This window comes from Trematomus bernacchii, unplaced genomic scaffold (genome assembly GCF_902827165.1).
Source record: "Trematomus bernacchii unplaced genomic scaffold, fTreBer1.1, whole genome shotgun sequence".
NCBI classification, from domain to species: domain Eukaryota; kingdom Metazoa; phylum Chordata; class Actinopteri; order Perciformes; family Nototheniidae; genus Trematomus; species Trematomus bernacchii.
Window position 1 is genome coordinate 1 of NW_022987488.1, and position 18598 is coordinate 18598.

The 18598-nt window shown below is 45.8% G+C and overlaps 2 protein-coding genes across 2 annotated transcripts; one reads left to right on the forward strand and one right to left on the reverse strand.

Moving 5' to 3' along the window:
• Positions 1 to 262: 262 nt before the first annotated feature.
• Positions 263 to 14482, reverse strand: LOC117499036 (FGFR1 oncogene partner-like; the record flags this gene model as incomplete). Its single annotated transcript, XM_034151271.1, is given in 9 exon segments — positions 263 to 354; positions 1465 to 1518; positions 2386 to 2528; positions 4150 to 4197; positions 5685 to 5807; positions 7946 to 8034; positions 12080 to 12134; positions 13141 to 13194; positions 14204 to 14482. Coding segments are annotated over 9 exon segments (742 nt in total), but the record flags the coding sequence as incomplete, so codon positions are not given.
• Positions 14483 to 14842: 360 nt separating this feature from the next.
• On the forward strand, positions 14843 to 18207 carry LOC117499042 (membrane-bound O-acyltransferase domain-containing protein 2-like; the record flags this gene model as incomplete). Its single annotated transcript, XM_034151283.1, is given in 3 exon segments — positions 14843 to 15057; positions 16249 to 16394; positions 18130 to 18207. Coding segments are annotated over 3 exon segments (311 nt in total), but the record flags the coding sequence as incomplete, so codon positions are not given.
• Positions 18208 to 18598: the final 391 nt, after the last annotated feature.

The following is an 18598-nucleotide window of genomic DNA, read 5'->3' on the forward strand; positions in this document are numbered from 1 at the left end:
CTTCATCTCCTCTCATCTCACCTCCTCCTCTCACCTCATCTCATCTCCTCTCATCTCCTCTCATCTCATCTCACCTCCTCCTCTCATCTCCTCTCATCTCACCTCCTCTCACCTCACCTCACCTCATCTCCTCTCATCTCCTCTCATCTCACCTCCTCTCATCTCACCGGCGACCTTGAGAGCCTGAAAGGCGCCTTTATAAATCAAATGTATTATTATTAGCCACTAGGATGGATTGTTTCTGTATGCGAGTGTAACGGACCGTTCCCTCTGCTCTCCGAGGCGCCTCCAGGTCTCTGGGCCTCCGACAGGGACCCCGCTGGACTCCCTCTGGCCCCGAACGCCTCCTCCTGCCTGGGGACAAACAGTCAGCAACAGATCATTGCAGCATTACCCATAATCCCCTCTGTTTCAGCCCTGTTTCCAAAGTGCTGATTCTCTGTCTGTTACTTCAGATGAAAATAAGGAGCCCCTCCCCACGCCCCTCTGAGAGAGATTTGGTTACAAAGAACCAATGGTGCTCTAGGAGGAGATTCAGGTGATAAGGTGCGGGGGGGGGGTTACCTTGGTTGCTGATTGGCTAATGGTTACACAAGACAAAACATCGTGAAGAGAGTCTCTTTACACAGAGGGGACACATGTTGATGTGGAAGAGACATTTGTGTCCCCTCTGTGTAAAGAGAGAGTCTCTTTACACAAAGTATAAATACAAATAAAAGTATATTTTGAGATTTGTTTTTAGGAAATAGTTGTGTTCTATGATGAGGAAAGCAAAAGGACCAATATTACAAGAAAAACTAAATTACGATAAAAGTTTGAATATAAGAAGAAAAGTCTCAATATTTTAGAAAGTAGTCGAAAAATAAGATTAATATATTTTATTTATTGATTCCAAATTGGCACATTTTTGAACAACAAATATTCAGGAAATAAAACAGTAAATCATAAAAATAAATAAAAAAATGTGGTATTCTTCCCACAAGTGAAGGACTACCCTGATACAAAGACCAGCCCCCTGATACAAAGACCAGCCCCCTGATACAAAGACCAGCCCCCTGATACAAAGACCAGCCCCCTGATACAAAGACCAGCCCCCTGATACAAAGACCAGCCCCCTGATACAAAGACCAGCCCCCTGATACAAAGACCAGCCCCCTGATACAAAGACCAGCCCCCTGATACAAAGACCAGCCCCCTGATACAAAGACCAGCCCCCTGATACAAAGACCAGCCCCCTGATACAAAGACCAGCCCCCTGATACAAAGACCAGCCCCCTGATACAAAGACCAGCCCCCTGATACAAAGACCAGCCCCCTGATACAAAGACCAGCCCCCTGATACAAAGACCAGCCCCCTGATACAAAGACCAGCCCCCTCACACTCATTCAACGCTCATTTTAACAGTGATATTATATATTTATTTAAAGCTCATTTGAATAATAATAGGTATATGAGGTACTCACTGTTTCTGACTGCTGGTCCGCTCTGAGGCCTTCTCTCCCGCTGGAGACGTCCGGCTTTACAGAAACACACAACTGTGTTTCAATCACTGAGAACCACTCAAAACAAACTCAAAATAAAGATGCTAAAGATAGCAGACTGATGCTAAGGATAGCCTGTTGCTAAGGATAGCAGACTGTTGCTAAGGATAGCCTGTTGCTAAGGATAGCAGACTGTTGCTAAGGATAGCAGACTGTTGCTAAGGATAGCAGACTGTTGCTAAGGATAGCAGACTGTTGCTAAGGATTGCAGAGTGTTGCTAAGGATAGCAGAGTGTTGCTAAGGATAGCAGACTGTTGCTAAGGATAGCAGACTGTTGCTAAGGACAGCCTGTTGCTAAGGATAGCAGACTGTTGCTAAGGATAGCAGACTGTTGCTAAGGATAGCAGACTGTTGCTAAGGATTGCAGACTGTTGCTAAGGATAGCAGAACGTTGCTAAGGATAGCAGACCGTTGCTAAGAATATCAGACCGTTGCTAAGGATAGCAGACTGCAGACTGTTGCTAAGGATAGCAGACCGTTGCTAAGGATAGCAGACTGTTGCTAAGGATAGCAGAACGTTGCTAAGGATAGCAGAACGTTGCTAAGGATAGCAGACCGTTGCTAAGAATATCAGACCGTTGCTAAGGATAGCAGACTGCAGACTGTTGCTAAGGATAGCAGACCGTTACTAAGGATAGCAGACCGTTACTAAGGATTGAGACCGTTGCTAAGGATAGCAGACTGTTGCTAAGGGCGCTTGATCCAGGGACGATGTGCAGATATCAGTCGGCAGAAAGAGGTCAGTGTAACGTCAGCGTTGGCGAGTCCGGTCCTGCTCATCATCCAGCACATGTTGGAGCAGGTGTAGTGAAAGTAAAGGGGGGTGGGGGGGGGGGGCTCACCAGCCGTAGGTCTTCTGGGGTTTTGGCATCGGGTCGTCGAAGAACGAGTCTCCGTCGTCCTCGTGGTCATCTTCATCTTCTTCATCTTCCTCCTCCTCCTCCTCCTGCCGGACGTCTCCTCCTCCCACAGAGCCCTTCTCCGCCTGCAGAGGAAACAACAAACCTCTCATTCAGCCATTTGTATTGTTGTATTTTATGATATATGTTGCATTGGAGCTTAGGAGCATATGACAATAAAACCTTTGAGGGTCGGAGTTCAATCCCCGGCCAATCAGAGGGGTTCAATCCCCGGCCAATCAGAGGGGTTCAATCCCCGGCCAATCAGAGGGGTTCAATCCCCGGCCAATCAGAGGGGTTCAATCCCCGGCCAATCAGATGTCATTGACATTATGATATTAATGTCATAATGAATGCATATTATTACTATAGTGTTTGTAAAAGTATTACACCTAGAATTAATGTGTCATTTTTTTTATATCAAATGAATTGATATATATATATATATATATATATATATATATATATATATATATATATATATATATATATATATATATATATATATATATATATATATATATATATATTAGCTGTACACTTTACGAATATAATAGTTTTTTATGGACAACTTTTCCATTCAATCTCGTCCAACTGATCTTGCTGCTGTCACTCCTCGGCTCTTGGTAGTTCAGGCATTTATCAAACCTGGCAACTCCGGGCTTCCTGGCAGCTGTCAATCAAAGTCCAGTGGCTCCGCCCCAAAGTATCAGAAACTTTTCACGCGCGCGCAGACAGACTCAGCGAGCGAGTGAGGCTGACACTCCCGCGAGCGAGCAAGAGGGCTGTCTCTCTCGCGAGCGAGCACATAGCCGTTCTCGGGGGTTTAATCTGCGTGCGAGGGTCATTTCATGCACGTGTAAAAGCACATTTCCCGCTCGTGAGTAGATTCTTTGCGCGCTAGAATATTGACCCAAATCTGACTCCATAGCAGTGATTTCTGAAGAGTTGACGTGTCTGAAAAACGATGGTTGTTACCAAGTGGCTGAATAGGACTACAGAAGTCGTGGAGGACGTTGTACGTCATTACTCCGAACACGTAAACACTCCTCTAAGTTAGTTTGCCCTGTTCTGCTTGAAAGCAAGTCCCTGCCTCCTGCTAACTGTTCAAACAAACGCTTCAACTCGTACCATTTAGTTTAGAATCTGTGTGTTTGAATATGGATCTGAAGTTGGCGTGACGTTGAAGTCGTGCTGCTGGACTCGCCTGTAGTTCCTTTATAGCATCACGTTAGCATTTTGCTTCTGGAGATTAGATTTATGATTAGAACATTATAAAAGTAGGGTAGAGATGTGGAGATTATCCTGAACAAAACATGATCCGTCTCTTCAATGTGTCTCAACCACAGACCTGATTTACAGCTGTTTTTCTAAACCCTATGGAGAGATCTCATTGGTTTCTGTGGAAGGAACCGGAAGGAGTTTCCTCCCGGGTTTTAGGACGCGTCACTGCGGCTCTCTATTGGCTGACAAAACAATCGACTGTTGAGTTTGTCTTTGCTCTGTTTCTGAATCAGGCGGTTGAGATAAAGTGTGTTGAAGGCGTATCTGTATATAACGTGTGAAACAGTCTGGATGTGACTCCAACATGTTTACAACACTCTGCTCATGAAGAGAACCTGGACTCTGACTCAGTCTCAGTTCAGAACACGAACACGTGGATATGTGCACAGAAGGAGATGTTCTGAGAGATGAAGCGACACGGACCTTTCTGCCGGCCGGGGGGGGGCTCCTGTCCTCAGAGTCCTGCAACACCTGCACACAGTTCAAATGAGTTATTACCAGAGGGGGGGAGTACTGGAGTACAAATACTTCATTAAGTACATCTTTCTGGTATCAGTACTTTACTCCACTACTTATTTTTCTGACCACTTTTTACTTTGACTTCTTACATTCTGAACACAAATACCTGTACTTTCTACTTCTTACATGTTGAACACAAATACCTGTACTTTCTACTTCTTACATGTTGAACACAAATACCTGTACTTTCTACTTCTCACATGTTGAACACAAATACCTGTACTTTCTACTTCTTACATGTTGAACCCAAATACCTGTACTTTCTACTTCTTACATGTTGAACACAAATACCTGTACTTTCTACTTCTACATGTTGAACCCAAATACCTGTACTTTCTACTTCTTACATGTTGAACCCAAATACCTGTACTTTCTACTTCTTACATGTTGAACACAAATACCTGTACTTTCTACTTCTTACATGTTGAACACAAATACCTGTACTTTCTACTTCTTACATGTTGAACACAAATACCTGTACTTTCTACTTCTTACATGTTGAACCCAAATACCTGTACTTTCTACTTCTTACATGTTGAACACAAATACCTGTACTTTCTACTTCTTACATGTTGAACCCAAATACCTGTACTTTCTACTTCTTACATGTTGAACCCAAATACCTGTACTTTCTACTTCTTACATGTTGAACACAAATACCTGTACTTTCTACTTCTTACATGTTGAACCCAAATACCTGTACTTTCTACTTCTTACATGTTGAACCCAAATACCTGTACTTTCTACTTCTTACATGTTGAACACAAATACCTGTACTTTCTACTTCTTACATGTTGAACACAAATACCTGTACTTTCTACTTCTTACACTTTGAACACAAATAACTGTACTTTCTACTTCCTACATGTTGAACCCAAATACCTGTACTTTCTACTTCTTACATGTTGAACACAAATACCTGTACTTTCTACTTCTTACATGTTGAACACAAATACCTGTACTTTCTACTTCTTACATGTTGAACCCAAATACCTGTACTTTCTACTTCTTACATGTTGAACACAAATACCTGTACTTTCTACTTCTTACATGTTGAACACAAATACCTGTACTTTCTACTTCTTACACTTTGAACACAAATACCTGTACTTTCTACTTCTTACATGTTGAACACAAATACCTGTACTTTCTACTTCTTACATGTTGAACTCAAATACCTGTACTTTCTACTTCTTACATGTTGAACACAAATACCTGTACTTTCTACTTCTCACATGTTGAACACAAATACCTGTACTTTCTACTTCTTACATGTTGAACCCAAATACCTGTACTTTCTACTTCTTACATGTTGAACACAAATACCTGTACTTTCTACTTCTCACATGTTGAACATGTTATAACATCTATGTCCATAGATGTTATACTGCCGCCTAGTGGTAACATATTCTCTCTCTCTCTCTCACTCACTCACTCACCTGGCTCCCTTTGTGCCGGCCTCTCTTCACCAGCTCCAGCAGCAGAGGGCTCTTCCTGTTCCCCTCGTTCTCCCCCAGACCCAGGTCTCTGCACAGCTGCTCCCGGCTCACCCCCCCACTCACCTGCACACACACACAATACAAACACATCTAGTGCCTTAAAAGCAGCGTCACATTCTGCAGCTAGCATTGCTCCCTGAGCTATGAGCTAGCATTAGCATTGCTCCCTGAGCTATGAGCTAGCATTAGCATTGCTCCCTGAGCTATGAGCTAGCATTGCTCCCTGAGCTATGAGCTAACATTGCTCCCTGAGCTATGAGCTAGCATTAGCATTGCTCCCTGAGCTATGAGCTAGCATTGCTCCCTGAGCTATGAGCTAGCATTAGCATTGCTTCCTGAGCTATGAGCTAACATTAGCATTGCTTCCTGAGCTATGAGCTAGCATTGCTCCCTGAGCTATGAGCTAGCATTGCTCCCTGAGCTATGAGCTAGCATTAGCATTGCTCCCTGAGCTATGAGCTAGCATTAGCATTGCTCCCTGAGCTATGAGCTAGCATTGCTCCCTGAGCTATGAGCTAGCATTAGCATTGCTTCCTGAGCTATGAGCTAACATTAGCATTGCTTCCTGAGCTATGAGCTAGCATTGCTCCCTGAGCTATGAGCTAACATTGCTCCCTGAGTTATGAGCTAGCATTAGCATTGCTCCCTGAGCTATGAGCTAGCATTGCTCCCTGAGCTATGAGCTAGCATTGCTCCCTGAGCTATGAGCTAGCATTAGCATTGCTCCCTGAGCTATGAGCTAGCATTGCTCCCTGAGCTATGAGCTAGCATTAGCATTGCTCCCTGAGCTATGAGCTAGCATTGCTCCCTGAGCTATGAGCTAGCATTAGCATTGCTTCCTGAGCTATGAGCTAACATTAGCATTGCTTCCTGAGCTATGAGCTAGCATTGCTCCCTGAGCTATGAGCTAGCATTGCTCCCTGAGCTATGAGCTAGCATTAGCATTGCTCCCTGAGCTATGAGCTAGCATTGCTCCCTGAGCTATGAGCTAGCATTAGCATTGCTTCCTGAGCTATGAGCTAACATTAGCATTGCTTCCTGAGCTATGAGCTAGCATTGCTCCCTGAGCTATGAGCTAACATTGCTCCCTGAGTTATGAGCTAGCATTAGCATTGCTCCCTGAGCTATGAGCTAGCATTGCTCCCTGAGCTATGAGCTAGCATTAGCATTGCTTCCTGAGCTATGAGCTAACATTAGCATTGCTTCCTGAGCTATGAGCTAGCATTGCTCCCTGAGCTATGAGCTAGCATTAGCATTGCTCCCTGAGCTATGAGCTAGCATTGCTCCCTGAGCTATGAGCTAGCATTAGCATTGCTCCCTGAGCTATGAGCTAGCATTGCTCCCTGAGCTATGAGCTAGCATTAGCATTGCTTCCTGAGCTATGAGCTAACATTAGCATTGCTTCCAGAGCTATGTGCTAACATTGCTCCCTGAGTTATGAGCTAGCATTAGCATTGCTCCCTGAGCTATGAGCTAGCATTGCTCCCTGAGCTATGAGCTAGCATTAGCATTGCTTCCTGAGCTATGAGCTAACATTAGCATTGCTTCCTGAGCTATGAGCTAGCATTGCTCCCTGAGCTATGAGCTAGCATTGCTCCCTGAGCTATGAGCTAGCATTAGCATTGCTCCCTGAGCTATGAGCTAGCATTGCTCCCTGAGCTATGAGCTAGCATTAGCATTGCTCCCTGAGCTATGAGCTAGCATTGCTCCCTGAGCTATGAGCTAGCATTAGCATTGCTTCCTGAGCTATGAGCTAACATTAGCATTGCTTCCTGAGCTATGAGCTAACATTAGCATTGCTTCCTGAGCTATGAGCTAGCATTAGCATTGCTCCCTGAGCTATGAGCTAGCATTAGCATTGTTTCCTGAGCTATGAGCTAACATTAGCATTGCTTCCTGAGCTATGAGCTAACATTAGCATTGCTTCCTGAGCTATGAGCTAGTATTAGCATTGCTTCCTGAGCTATGAGCTAGCATTGCTCCCTGAGCTATGAGCTAGCATTAGCATTGTTTCCTGAGCTATGAGCTAACATTAGCATTGCTTCCTGAGCTATGAGCTAACATTAGCATTGCTTCCTGAGCTATGAGCTAACATTAGCATTGCTTCCTGAGCTATGAGCTAACCTTAGCATTGCTTCCTGAGCTAGTTAGTTATTGGGTGGAGCAGGTACAGCATGCAGACAGGAAGTGACCTCACTCACAGAGTTGATCTCAGGCTGGAACACGGCCAGGCTGAAGTCCAGGTGAAACACCTGCAGGAAGTCCAGGATCAGAGCGGCCACCAGACGGCCTGCAGACACAAAGACGGAGGTTCCTGAACGCATCACGAGCTCTCATTCATTCACTCTGTCATCACAGTTAGATGAGTTTATTAAAGGTCTATCATGCATCTGATGTCTTCTCTACATCACCATGTGTCCCCGGTGTGTCAGGAGACTCACAAAGTGATGTCTTCTCTACATCACCATGTGTCCCCGGTGTGTCAGGAGACTCACAAAGTGATGTCTTCTCTACATCACCATGTGTCCCCGGTGTGTCCCCGGTGTGTCAGGAGACTCACTATGTGATGTCCTCTCTACATCACCATGTGTCCCCGGTGTGTCAGGAGACTCACTAAGTGATGTCTTCTCTACATCACCATGTGTCCCCGGTGTGTCAGGAGACTCACAAAGTGATGTCTTCTCTACATCACCATGTGTCCCCGGTGTGTCAGGAGACTCACAAAGTGATGTCTTCTCTACATCACCATGTGTCCCCGGTGTGTCCCCGGTGTGTCAGGAGACTCACTAAGTGATGTCCTCTCTACATCACCATGTGTCCCCGGTGTGTCAGGAGACTCACTAAGTGATGTCCTCTCTACATCACCATGTGTCCCCGGTGTGTCAGGAGACTCACTTAGTGATGTCTTCTCTACATCACCATGTGTCCCCGGTGTGTCAGGAGACTCACTTAGTGATGTCTTCTCTACATCACCATGTGTCCCCGGTGTGTCAGGAGACTCTCAAAGTGATGTCTTCTCTACATCACCATGTGTCCCCGGTGTGTCAGGAGACTCTCAAAGTGATGTCTTCTCTACATCACCATGTGTCCCCGGTGTGTCAGGAGACTCTCAAAGTGATGTCTTCTCTACATCACCATGTGTCCCCGGTGTGTCAGGAGACTCACTAAGTGATGTCTTCTCTACATCACCATGTGTCCCCCGTGTGTCAGGAGACTCTCAAAGTGATGTCTTCTCTACATCACCATGTGTCCCCGGTGTGTCAGGAGACTCACTAAGTGATGTCTTCTCTACATCACCATGTGTCCCCGGTGTGTCCCCGGTGTGTCAGGAGACTCTCAAAGTGATGTCTTCTCTACATCACCATGTGTCCCCGGTGTGTCAGGAGACTCTCAAAGTGATGTCTTCTCTACATCACCATGTGTCCCCGGTGTGTCAGGAGACTCACTAAGTGATGTCTTCTCTACATCACCATGTGTCCCCGGTGTGTCCCCCGGTGTGTCAGGAGACTCACTAAGTGATGTCTTCTCTACATCACCATGTGTCCCCGGTGTGTCCCCGGTGTGTCAGGAGACTCTCAAAGTGATGTCTTCTCTACATCACCATGTGTCCCCGGTGTGTCAGGAGACTCTCAAAGTGATGTCTTCTCTACATCACCATGTGTCCCCGGTGTGTCAGGAGACTCACAAAGTGATGTCTTCTCTACATCACCATGTGTCCCCCGGTGTGTCAGGAGACTCACTAAGTGATGTCTTCTCTACATCACCATGTGTCCCCGGTGTGTCAGGAGACTCACTAAGTGATGTCTTCTCTACATCACCATGTGTCCCCGGTGTGTCAGGAGACTCACTAAGTGATGTCTTCTCTACATCACCATGTGTCCCCGGTGTGTCCCCCGGTGTGTCAGGAGACTCACTAAGTGATGTCTTCTCTACATCACCATGTGTCCCCGGTGTGTCCCCGGTGTGTCAGGAGACTCACTAAGTGATGTCTTCTCTACATCACCATGTGTCCCCGGTGTGTCAGGAGACTCACAAAGTGATGTCTTCTCTACATCACCATGTGTCCCCGGTGTGTCAGGAGACTCACTAAGTGATGTCTTCTCTACATCACCATGTGTCCCCTGTGTGTCAGGAGACTCACTAAGTGATGTCTTCTCTACATCACCATGTGTCCCCGGTGTGTCAGGAGACTCTCAAAGTGATGTCTTCTCTACATCACCATGTGTCCCCGGTGTGTCAGGAGACTCACTAAGTGATGTCTTCTCTACATCACCATGTGTCCCCGGTGTGTCAAGAGACTCACAAAGTGATGTCTTCTCTACATCACCATGTGTCCCCGGTGTGTCAGGAGACTCACTAAGTGATGTCTTCTCTACATCACCATGTGTCCCCGGTGTGTCAGGAGACTCACTAAGTGATGTCTTCTCTACATCACCATGTGTCCCCGGTGTGTCAGGAGACTCTCTAAGTGATGTCTTCTCTACATCACCATGTGTCCCCGGTGTGTCCCCGGTGTGTCAGGAGACTCACTAAGTGATGTCTTCTCTACATCACCATGTGTCCCCGGTGTGTCAGGAGACTCACTAAGTGATGTCTTCTCTACATCACCATGTGTCCCCGGTGTGTCAGGAGACTCACTAAGTGATGTCTTCTCTACATCACCATGTGTCCCCGGTGTGTCAGGAGACTCTCTAAGTGATGTCTTCTCTACATCACCATGTGTCCCCGGTGTGTCCCCGGTGTGTCAGGAGACTCACTAAGTGATGTCTTCTCTACATCACCATGTGTCCCCGGTGTGTCAGGAGACTCTCTAAGTGATGTCTTCTCTACATCACCATGTGTCCCCGGTGTGTCAGGAGACTCACTAAGTGATGTCTTCTCTACATCACCATGTGTCCCCGGTGTGTCCCCGGTGTGTCAGGAGACTCTCAAAGGGCAGAGCACCAGGTGGGACATGAACCGCTTTCACACCAAGTACTTTGCCGTACTTAGTGCCGGCACTTAGTACCCCAGGGCACTTAGTACCCCAGGGCACTTAGTACCCCAGGGCACTTAGTGCCCCAGGGCAGAGTCCTGCATCGGGTCGGGAAACCCGCGGGTAAAAATATATTAAAATAATAATAATGTAATGTTTAAATCCTCAGACCCCTCGGGACCGCGCATAATCATAACCTCTGCAGCGCATCAATCTGCTGCTGAGCGCGCCACATTGGAAATGGCTGAGGTGAAGGCGGAGCTCGGAGAATACAGCGTTATCAATAACTCTTCCTCAAGAGCGAAATCCATCGTCTGGGAGGCTTTTGGTTTCATCCTAGATGGAGAACAGAACCAACATCCCACGCTTTTTGAGCCAAATATGCAACTGTGTGTGTTAATAATTGCATGTTTTCACTGCTCATAGGATATGCGGGTTCGGGTCGGTTTGCGGAACTAATTGGCAATATGTGCGGGTGGCGGGCGGGTTCGGTATTGCACGCCGCGGGTGCGGGGCGGGAGCGGGTCTTGATAATCAGACCCGTGTAGGACTCTGCCCCAGGGCACTAAGTACAGATCGCGTTCACACCGGAATAAGTTCCCTGAGGGAGGATTACGCAAATGAGCCGCTGACGTCACTTCGTCTTCTTCTGCTTTGGGTTTACTGGCAGGCAGCAAACCACTTCAGGGCGTATACTGCCACCCGGAGTCCTCGGCCGGAACTCCCCGGAGTTGGGGAAGGCTTCAGTAGAAGCTGCTGGGACTCCCAGCAGCTTCTACTGAAGCCTTCAGAGTAAATCGCCAGAACGCCGACACCTCCTCATCTCCACCGCTCCCATGTTTTCTTTTGTGTTGCCATAAGTTAGTCTCTCTGCGTTGGTGCGCGGGGCTAATGCTAATGCTAATAATGCTAATGCCAGCAAATACAATGGCAGCTTCACAAAACTTTTCAGAGTTTTACGGGGCGTGGTTTCCAATCCGCCCAGCCAATAGAAATTGGTACTTTTTTGGTACCACCTCTCTAGCAGGGACTAAAAATGGGGGTAAAAGTTCCCGGCACTAAGTATTATTTTTGGTGTGAACGCGACATAAGGGGTACTAACGGAACTAAACGGGAAAAGTACGGTGAAAAGTACTCGGTGTGAACGCGCCTATGGAGTTTACCAGAGCAAGAAGAAGGAAAGGCTAAGAGCCACAGACAGCTTCACGTTAACAACAGTTTCTATATGAGTTTGACCCCTCTCTAGTTCCTGACGTGCGTCCTCTCCGTCCATCAGACCACCATAGCTTAAAGGAGAAGGAGTCCTGCTGGTGTGACGGCACAGCGCCGCCCTGTGGAGGAAACAGGAACTACAACTCACCATCTTTTGTGTTCAGACATCTCTTCAGGTTCTCGTTCACCAGGGGAGTCTTGTTCTGAGAAACACGTTTAAATAAAGTTATTATTATACTGTTCACTTCTTGTTCTGAGAAACACGTTTAAATAAAGTTATTATACTGTTCACTTCTTGTTCTGAGAAACACGTTTAAATAAAGTTATTATTATACTGTTCACTTCTTGTTCTGAGAAACACGTTTAAATAAAGTTATTATTATACTGTTCACTTCTTGTTCTGAGAAACACGTTTAAATAAGTTATTATTATACTGTTCACTTCTTGTTCTGAGAAACACGTTTAAATAAGTTATTATTATACTGTTCACTTCTTGTTCTGAGAAACACGTTTAAATAAGTTATTATTATACTGTTCACTTCTTGTTCTGAGAAACACGTTTAAATAAGTTATTATTATACTGTTCACTTCTTGTTCTGAGAAACACGTTTAAATAAAGTTATTATTATACTGTTCACTTCTTGTTCTGAGAAACACATTTAATTAAAGTTATTATTATACTGTTCACTTCTTGTTCTGAGAAACACGTTTAATTAAAGTTATTATTATACTGTTCACTTCTTGTTCTGAGAAACACGTTTAAATAAGTTATTATTATACTGTTCACTTCTTGTTCTGAGAAACACGTTTAAATAAAGTTATTATTATACTGTTCACTTCTTGTTCTGAGAAACACGTTTAAATAAAGTTATTATTATACTGTTCACTTCTTGTTCTGAGAAACACGTTTAATTAAAGTTATTATTATACTGTTCACTTCTTGTTCTGAGAAACACGTTTAAATAAAGTTATTATTATACTGTTCACTTCTTGATGATCACTCTGAGGATCTGATGTCAGGAAGGAGCTGCTGACAGAATAGTGAACCCCTCTGGAGAGCTGTGGTGTCTGATCACACAGCATTTACTTCATCAGATTGATTTCACCGACTTATAGCTGAACTTATGAGGCCATAGACCTCTAGTGAGCGGCCCAGACCTTCCTAAATGTTTCTGTATGTGGCCCCTCGGTGAAAAGAGTTAAACCCACCTCCAGTTTGTCCTGCTCCTCCATGGCCAGGAACACAGCTGCCCTCATCTCTGCCTGCAGGCAAACAGCAGAGACATGCTGGGGTCAGACAGGGGAACAAAGCAGGTCCTTACCATCCTCTCATAGAGACACGCTGAGACCCCAAAGGGTTCTGATAGACATGTAGAGTAGGGTCTGCAGCTCATAGAGACACGCTGAGACCCAAAAGGGTTCTGATAGACATGTAGGGTAGGGTCTGCAGCTCATAGAGACACGCTGAGACCCCAAAGGGTTCTGATAGACATGTAGAGTAGGGTCTGTAGCTCATAGAGACACGCTGAGACCCAAAGGGTTCTGATAGACATGTAGAGTAGGGTCTGCAGCTCATAGAGACACGCTGAGACCCAAAGGGTTCTGATAGACATGTAGAGTAGGGTCTGCAGCTCATAGAGACACGCTGAGACCCAAAGGGTTCTGATAGACATGTAGAGTAGGGTCTGCAGCTCATATAGACTAATGGATGCTAACCATTTACACAGTTAATATAAGTTGAGTTAATTAACATTATAGCTTGTGGACAATAGTTAGAACGTGTCTTGACAGATTTGGACACTTTAGGAGTGGTTTTGGAGGTTATTGAGGTCATTTCTGACCTTTACAGGATCAACAATGGCAGTTCTAACCAGAAAGAGGTCATATCTGTCCTCTCTGTGGACTGATTCTGATGCATTTGGGTCCATTTGGAAGATTTAGGGGACTCTGGATCATTTTGATTGGACAGACAGCTTATTTATTTGATGATAAATGTCCACAGTAGAGGTAATAATGTTCCTCTCTGTATCCAATGGTCCAACAGTCATAACCAGTCCACAGAGGGAACAGATATGTCCTCTTTCTGGTTAAATGTGTCATGTTTTATCCTGAAAATAGAATCTACTTAGTGGTTTCTCAACATGTCCGGGTTCCCAGCAGGACTCTGGGCAGTGAAGAGATGCTAACATTAGCCTAGCGCTGCTAGCCGGTATATCACATACAAAGACCGGATATAAAGATATAATATAAAGACTTGTATTAACAAGAGGACCTTGAGCTTGTTGAGCAGACCGTTGTTCTCCAGGTTCTGGATCAGAAGGTCCCGCAGCTCCGTGTCGTCCTCTGTGGCCGACATGATGACAGCTAACTGCTAACTGCTAACTGCTAACAAACCAAAACAAACCTTCTGCTTCCGGTGCTACTGCGGCCTCAAGCTTAAAGGTGCAATACCGCCCCTCTGGATCTGTGTACTTCTACTTCTACTTCTACTGGAGTACAACATCTGAGTACTACTTCTCAAGTACAAGATCTGAGTACTTCTACTTCTACTGGAGTACAAGATCTGAGTACTTCTACTTTTACTCAAGTATAAGATCTGAGTACTTCTACTTTTACTCAAGTACAAGATCTGAGTACTTCTACTTTTACTCAAGTACAAGATCTGAGTACTTCTACTTGTAACAGCAGAGGAGAATAGTCTACTTATTTAAAAGTATGCACACGTTAATAAAAATAAAAGAACACAATAAGAACACACATGGTGATGTTACTGCATGTGTATTTCCCCTGTATTTAGAATAATATGAAGAAGATGATGTGATGGGGTACAGACAGACTGAAGAGGAGGAAGAGGGGGAGGGGGAGGAGGAGGAGGAGGAGGAGGAAGCAGCATCATCAGTCGGATAGACTGAGGAAGAGGAGAAGGAGGAAGAGGAGGAAGCAGCATCATCAGTCGGACTGCCGGCGGATCACGGAGCCTCCTCTCCCGCCTGTGAGCTCCTCCTGCCGGACCCAGAGGAGCCGCAGCCCCGCAGAGCCATGGAGGAGGAGAGCAGACTCACCTCCTGCACCGGGTCCAGCCTCCTGCAGCCACTCAGCGACATCACCAGCCTGCCTCTGGACCAGGTAACCGGGGGAAGGGAGGCCTGGGGGAGACGAGAGGCCGGGGGGAGAGACTCAGAGCGGGGAGAGAGGAGAGGCCGGGGGGAGAGGCACTCAGAGCGTGGAGAGAGGAGAGGCCGCGGGTAGAGGCACTCAGAGCGGGGAGAGAGGAGAGGCCGGGGGGAGAGACACTCAGAGCGGGGAGAGAGGAGGGGAGGCCGGGGGTCTGAGCACCGCGGAGAGAGGCACTAGCGGGGAGAGAGGAGAGGAGAGGCCGAGGAGAAAGACACTCAGAGCGGGGAGAGAGGAGAGGCCGGGGGGAGAGACACTCAGAGCGGGGAGAGAGGAGAGGCCGGGGGGAGAGGCACTCAGAGCGGGGAGAGAGGAGAGGCCGGGGGGAGAGACACTCAGAGCGGGGAGAGAGGAGGGGAGGCCGGGGGTCTGAGCACCGCGGAGAGAGGAGGGGAGGCCGGGGGTCTGAGCACCGCGGAGAGAGGCACTAGCGGGGAGAGAGGAGAGGAGAGGCCGAGGAGAGAGACACTCAGAGCAGGGAGAGAGGAGGGGAGGCCGGGGGTCTGAGCACCGGGGAGAGAGGAGGGGAGGCCGGGGGTCTGAGGCGACGTGTTACAGCAAAGTAGAGATAATATATAAAAAGCGTAGGCTATTCAAATGCATGTTTTACAGAAGTACACATTCAGGGAGAAGCAGCATGGACTGTGGTAGATAGGTTAGGGTTATTGCAAATTATAATAATAACGATATTATACTGGAGACATAATAATCGTTTTAATAAAAAATATAATATTTTCTTAAAGCATACATTTTTTTAATATAAAGCACAGAGTATTAAAATACATGTTTTTATAGAAGTACATATTCATGGAGCAGCAGCAGGAGTAAAGATAAGATCAAATGTACTTTATTAATCCCAATTTGGGAATATAGTATAATGATCATTGCACATAATAATAATAACAATATTATACTGGAGACATAATAATATTTTTTTAAACATTGAAAAATATGACATTTTTGGGGCTTTCGAAATATAATTTTCCACTGAAACTTTTTTTTTTTCATAATTTCGCAATTTTTTCCTCAAGATTTTTTGAATTGACTTACGATCTGTGGGATGAAGCTGTCTCTGAGTCTGGAGCTTTTAGACCTGATTCTTTCAGAGCGGATGCAGGTGTGACTCTGCTCTGTGTCTGGCAGGTGAACTTCGTGGCGTGTCAGCTGGGTGCGTTGCTGTCGGCCTTCTGGTTTCGTCTCTTCCTCCCTCCCAGCAGCACCCGGCCCCTCACCAGACACCTGGTGGCCACCGGCCTGGGGCTCTACTTCGCTTTCTTCTGCTTCGGATGGTGAGGGGAACACTGTGGTTAGAGGACAATAAGGGGGGGGTTACCTTGGTTGCTGATTGGCTAATGGTTACACAACACAAAACATCGTTATGACATCATCAAGTGGCCAAAATCTGATCAGCTCATTTTCAGACAGGTTTTTATAAAAATGGATCAAAAAGAGAGAGAATCTTTGTTCCTGAAACTTTCAGAGTCTCTTTCCACAGAGGGGACACATGTTGATGAAGAAGAGACATGAAGAAGAGGGGACACATGTTGATGTAGAAGAGACATGAAGAAGAGGGGACACATGTTGATGAAGAAGAGACATGAAGAAGAGGGGACACATGTTGATGTAGAAGAGACATGAAGAAGAGGGGACACATGTTGATGTAGAGACATGAAGAAGAGGGGACACATGTTGATGTAGAAGAGACATGAAGAAGAGGGGACACATGTTGATGTAGAAGAGACATGAAGAAGAGGGGACACATGTTGATGAAGAAGAGACATGAAGAAGAGGGGACACATGTTGATGTAGAAGAGACATGAAGAAGAGGGGACACATGTTGATGAAGAAGAGACATGAAGAAGAGGGGACACATGTTGATGAAGAAGAGACATGAAGAAGAGGGGACACGTGTTGATGAAGAAGAGACATGAAGAAGAGGGGACACATGTTGATGTAGAAGAGACATGAAGAAGAGGGGACACATGTTGATGTAGAAGAGACATGAAGAAGAGGGGACACATGTTGATGAAGAAGAGACATGAAGAAGAGGGGACACATGTTGATGCAGAAGAGACATGAAGAAGAGGGGACACATGTTGATGTAGAAGAGACATGAAGAAGAGGGGACACATGTTGATGAAGAAGAGACATGAAGAAGAGGGGACACATGTTGATGAAGAAGAGACATGAAGAAGAGGGGACACATGTTGATGAAGAAGAGACATGAAGAAGAGGGACATTACATGAAGAGGGGACACATGTTGATAGAAGAAGAGACATGAAGAAGAGGGGACACATGTTGATGTAGAAGAGACATGAAGAAGAGGGGACACATGTTGATGTAGAAGAGACATGAAGAAGAGGGGACACATGTTGATGAAGAAGAGACATGAAGAAGAGGGGACACATGTTGATGAGAAGAGACATGAAGAAGAGGGGACACATGTTGATGTAGAAGAGACATGAAGAAGAGGGACACATTTTGATGAGAGAGACATGAAGAAGAGGGGACACATGTATGATGTAGAAGAGACATGAAGAAGAGGGGACACATGTTGATGAAGAAGAGACATGAAGAAGAGGGGACACATGTTGATGTAGAAGAGACATGAAGAAGAGGGGACACATGTTGATGAAGAAGAGACATGAAGAAGAGGGGACACATGTTGATGTAGAAGAGACATGAAGAAGAGGGGACACATGTTGATGAAGAAGAGACATGAAGAAGAGGGGACACATGTTGATGTAGAAGAGACATGAAGAAGAGGGGACACATGTTGATGAAGAAGAGACATGAAGAAGAGGGGACACATGTTGATGAAGAAGAGACATGAAGAAGAGGGGACACATGTTGATGTAGAAGAGACATGAAGAAGAGGGGACACATGTTGATGAAGAAGAGACATGAAGAAGAGGGTTTAGCACAATAAGTGTCCTTTGAAGGTGTCTCTTATAAACAGTATATGATGTTGTTGTAATTCTACTCTGCAGCTGCTCTGAGAGTGACTTCCTGTTTGTGTGCAGGTACGCGCTTCACTTCCTGCTGCAGAGCGGACTCACCTACGTCATCATGTTGCTGACCGGAGCCCAGCACATGCACAAGTGAGACAAACACACACCTGTTACCCGACTCGTAGTAAACACCTCACACCTGTTACCTGACTCGTGGTAAACGCCTCACACCTGTTACCTGACTCGTAGTAAACACCTCACACCTGTTACCTGACTCGTAGTAAACACCTCACACCTGTTACCTGACTCGTAGTAAACACCTCACACCTGTTACCTGACTCGTAGTAAACACCTCACACCTGTTACCTGACTCGTAGTAAACACCTCACACCTGTTACCTGACTCGTGGTAAACGTAACACACCTGTTACCTGACTCGTAGTAAACACCTCACACCTGTTACCTGACTCGTGGTAAACGTAACACACCTGTTACCTGACTCGTAGTAAACACCTCACACCTGTTACCTGACTCGTGGTAAA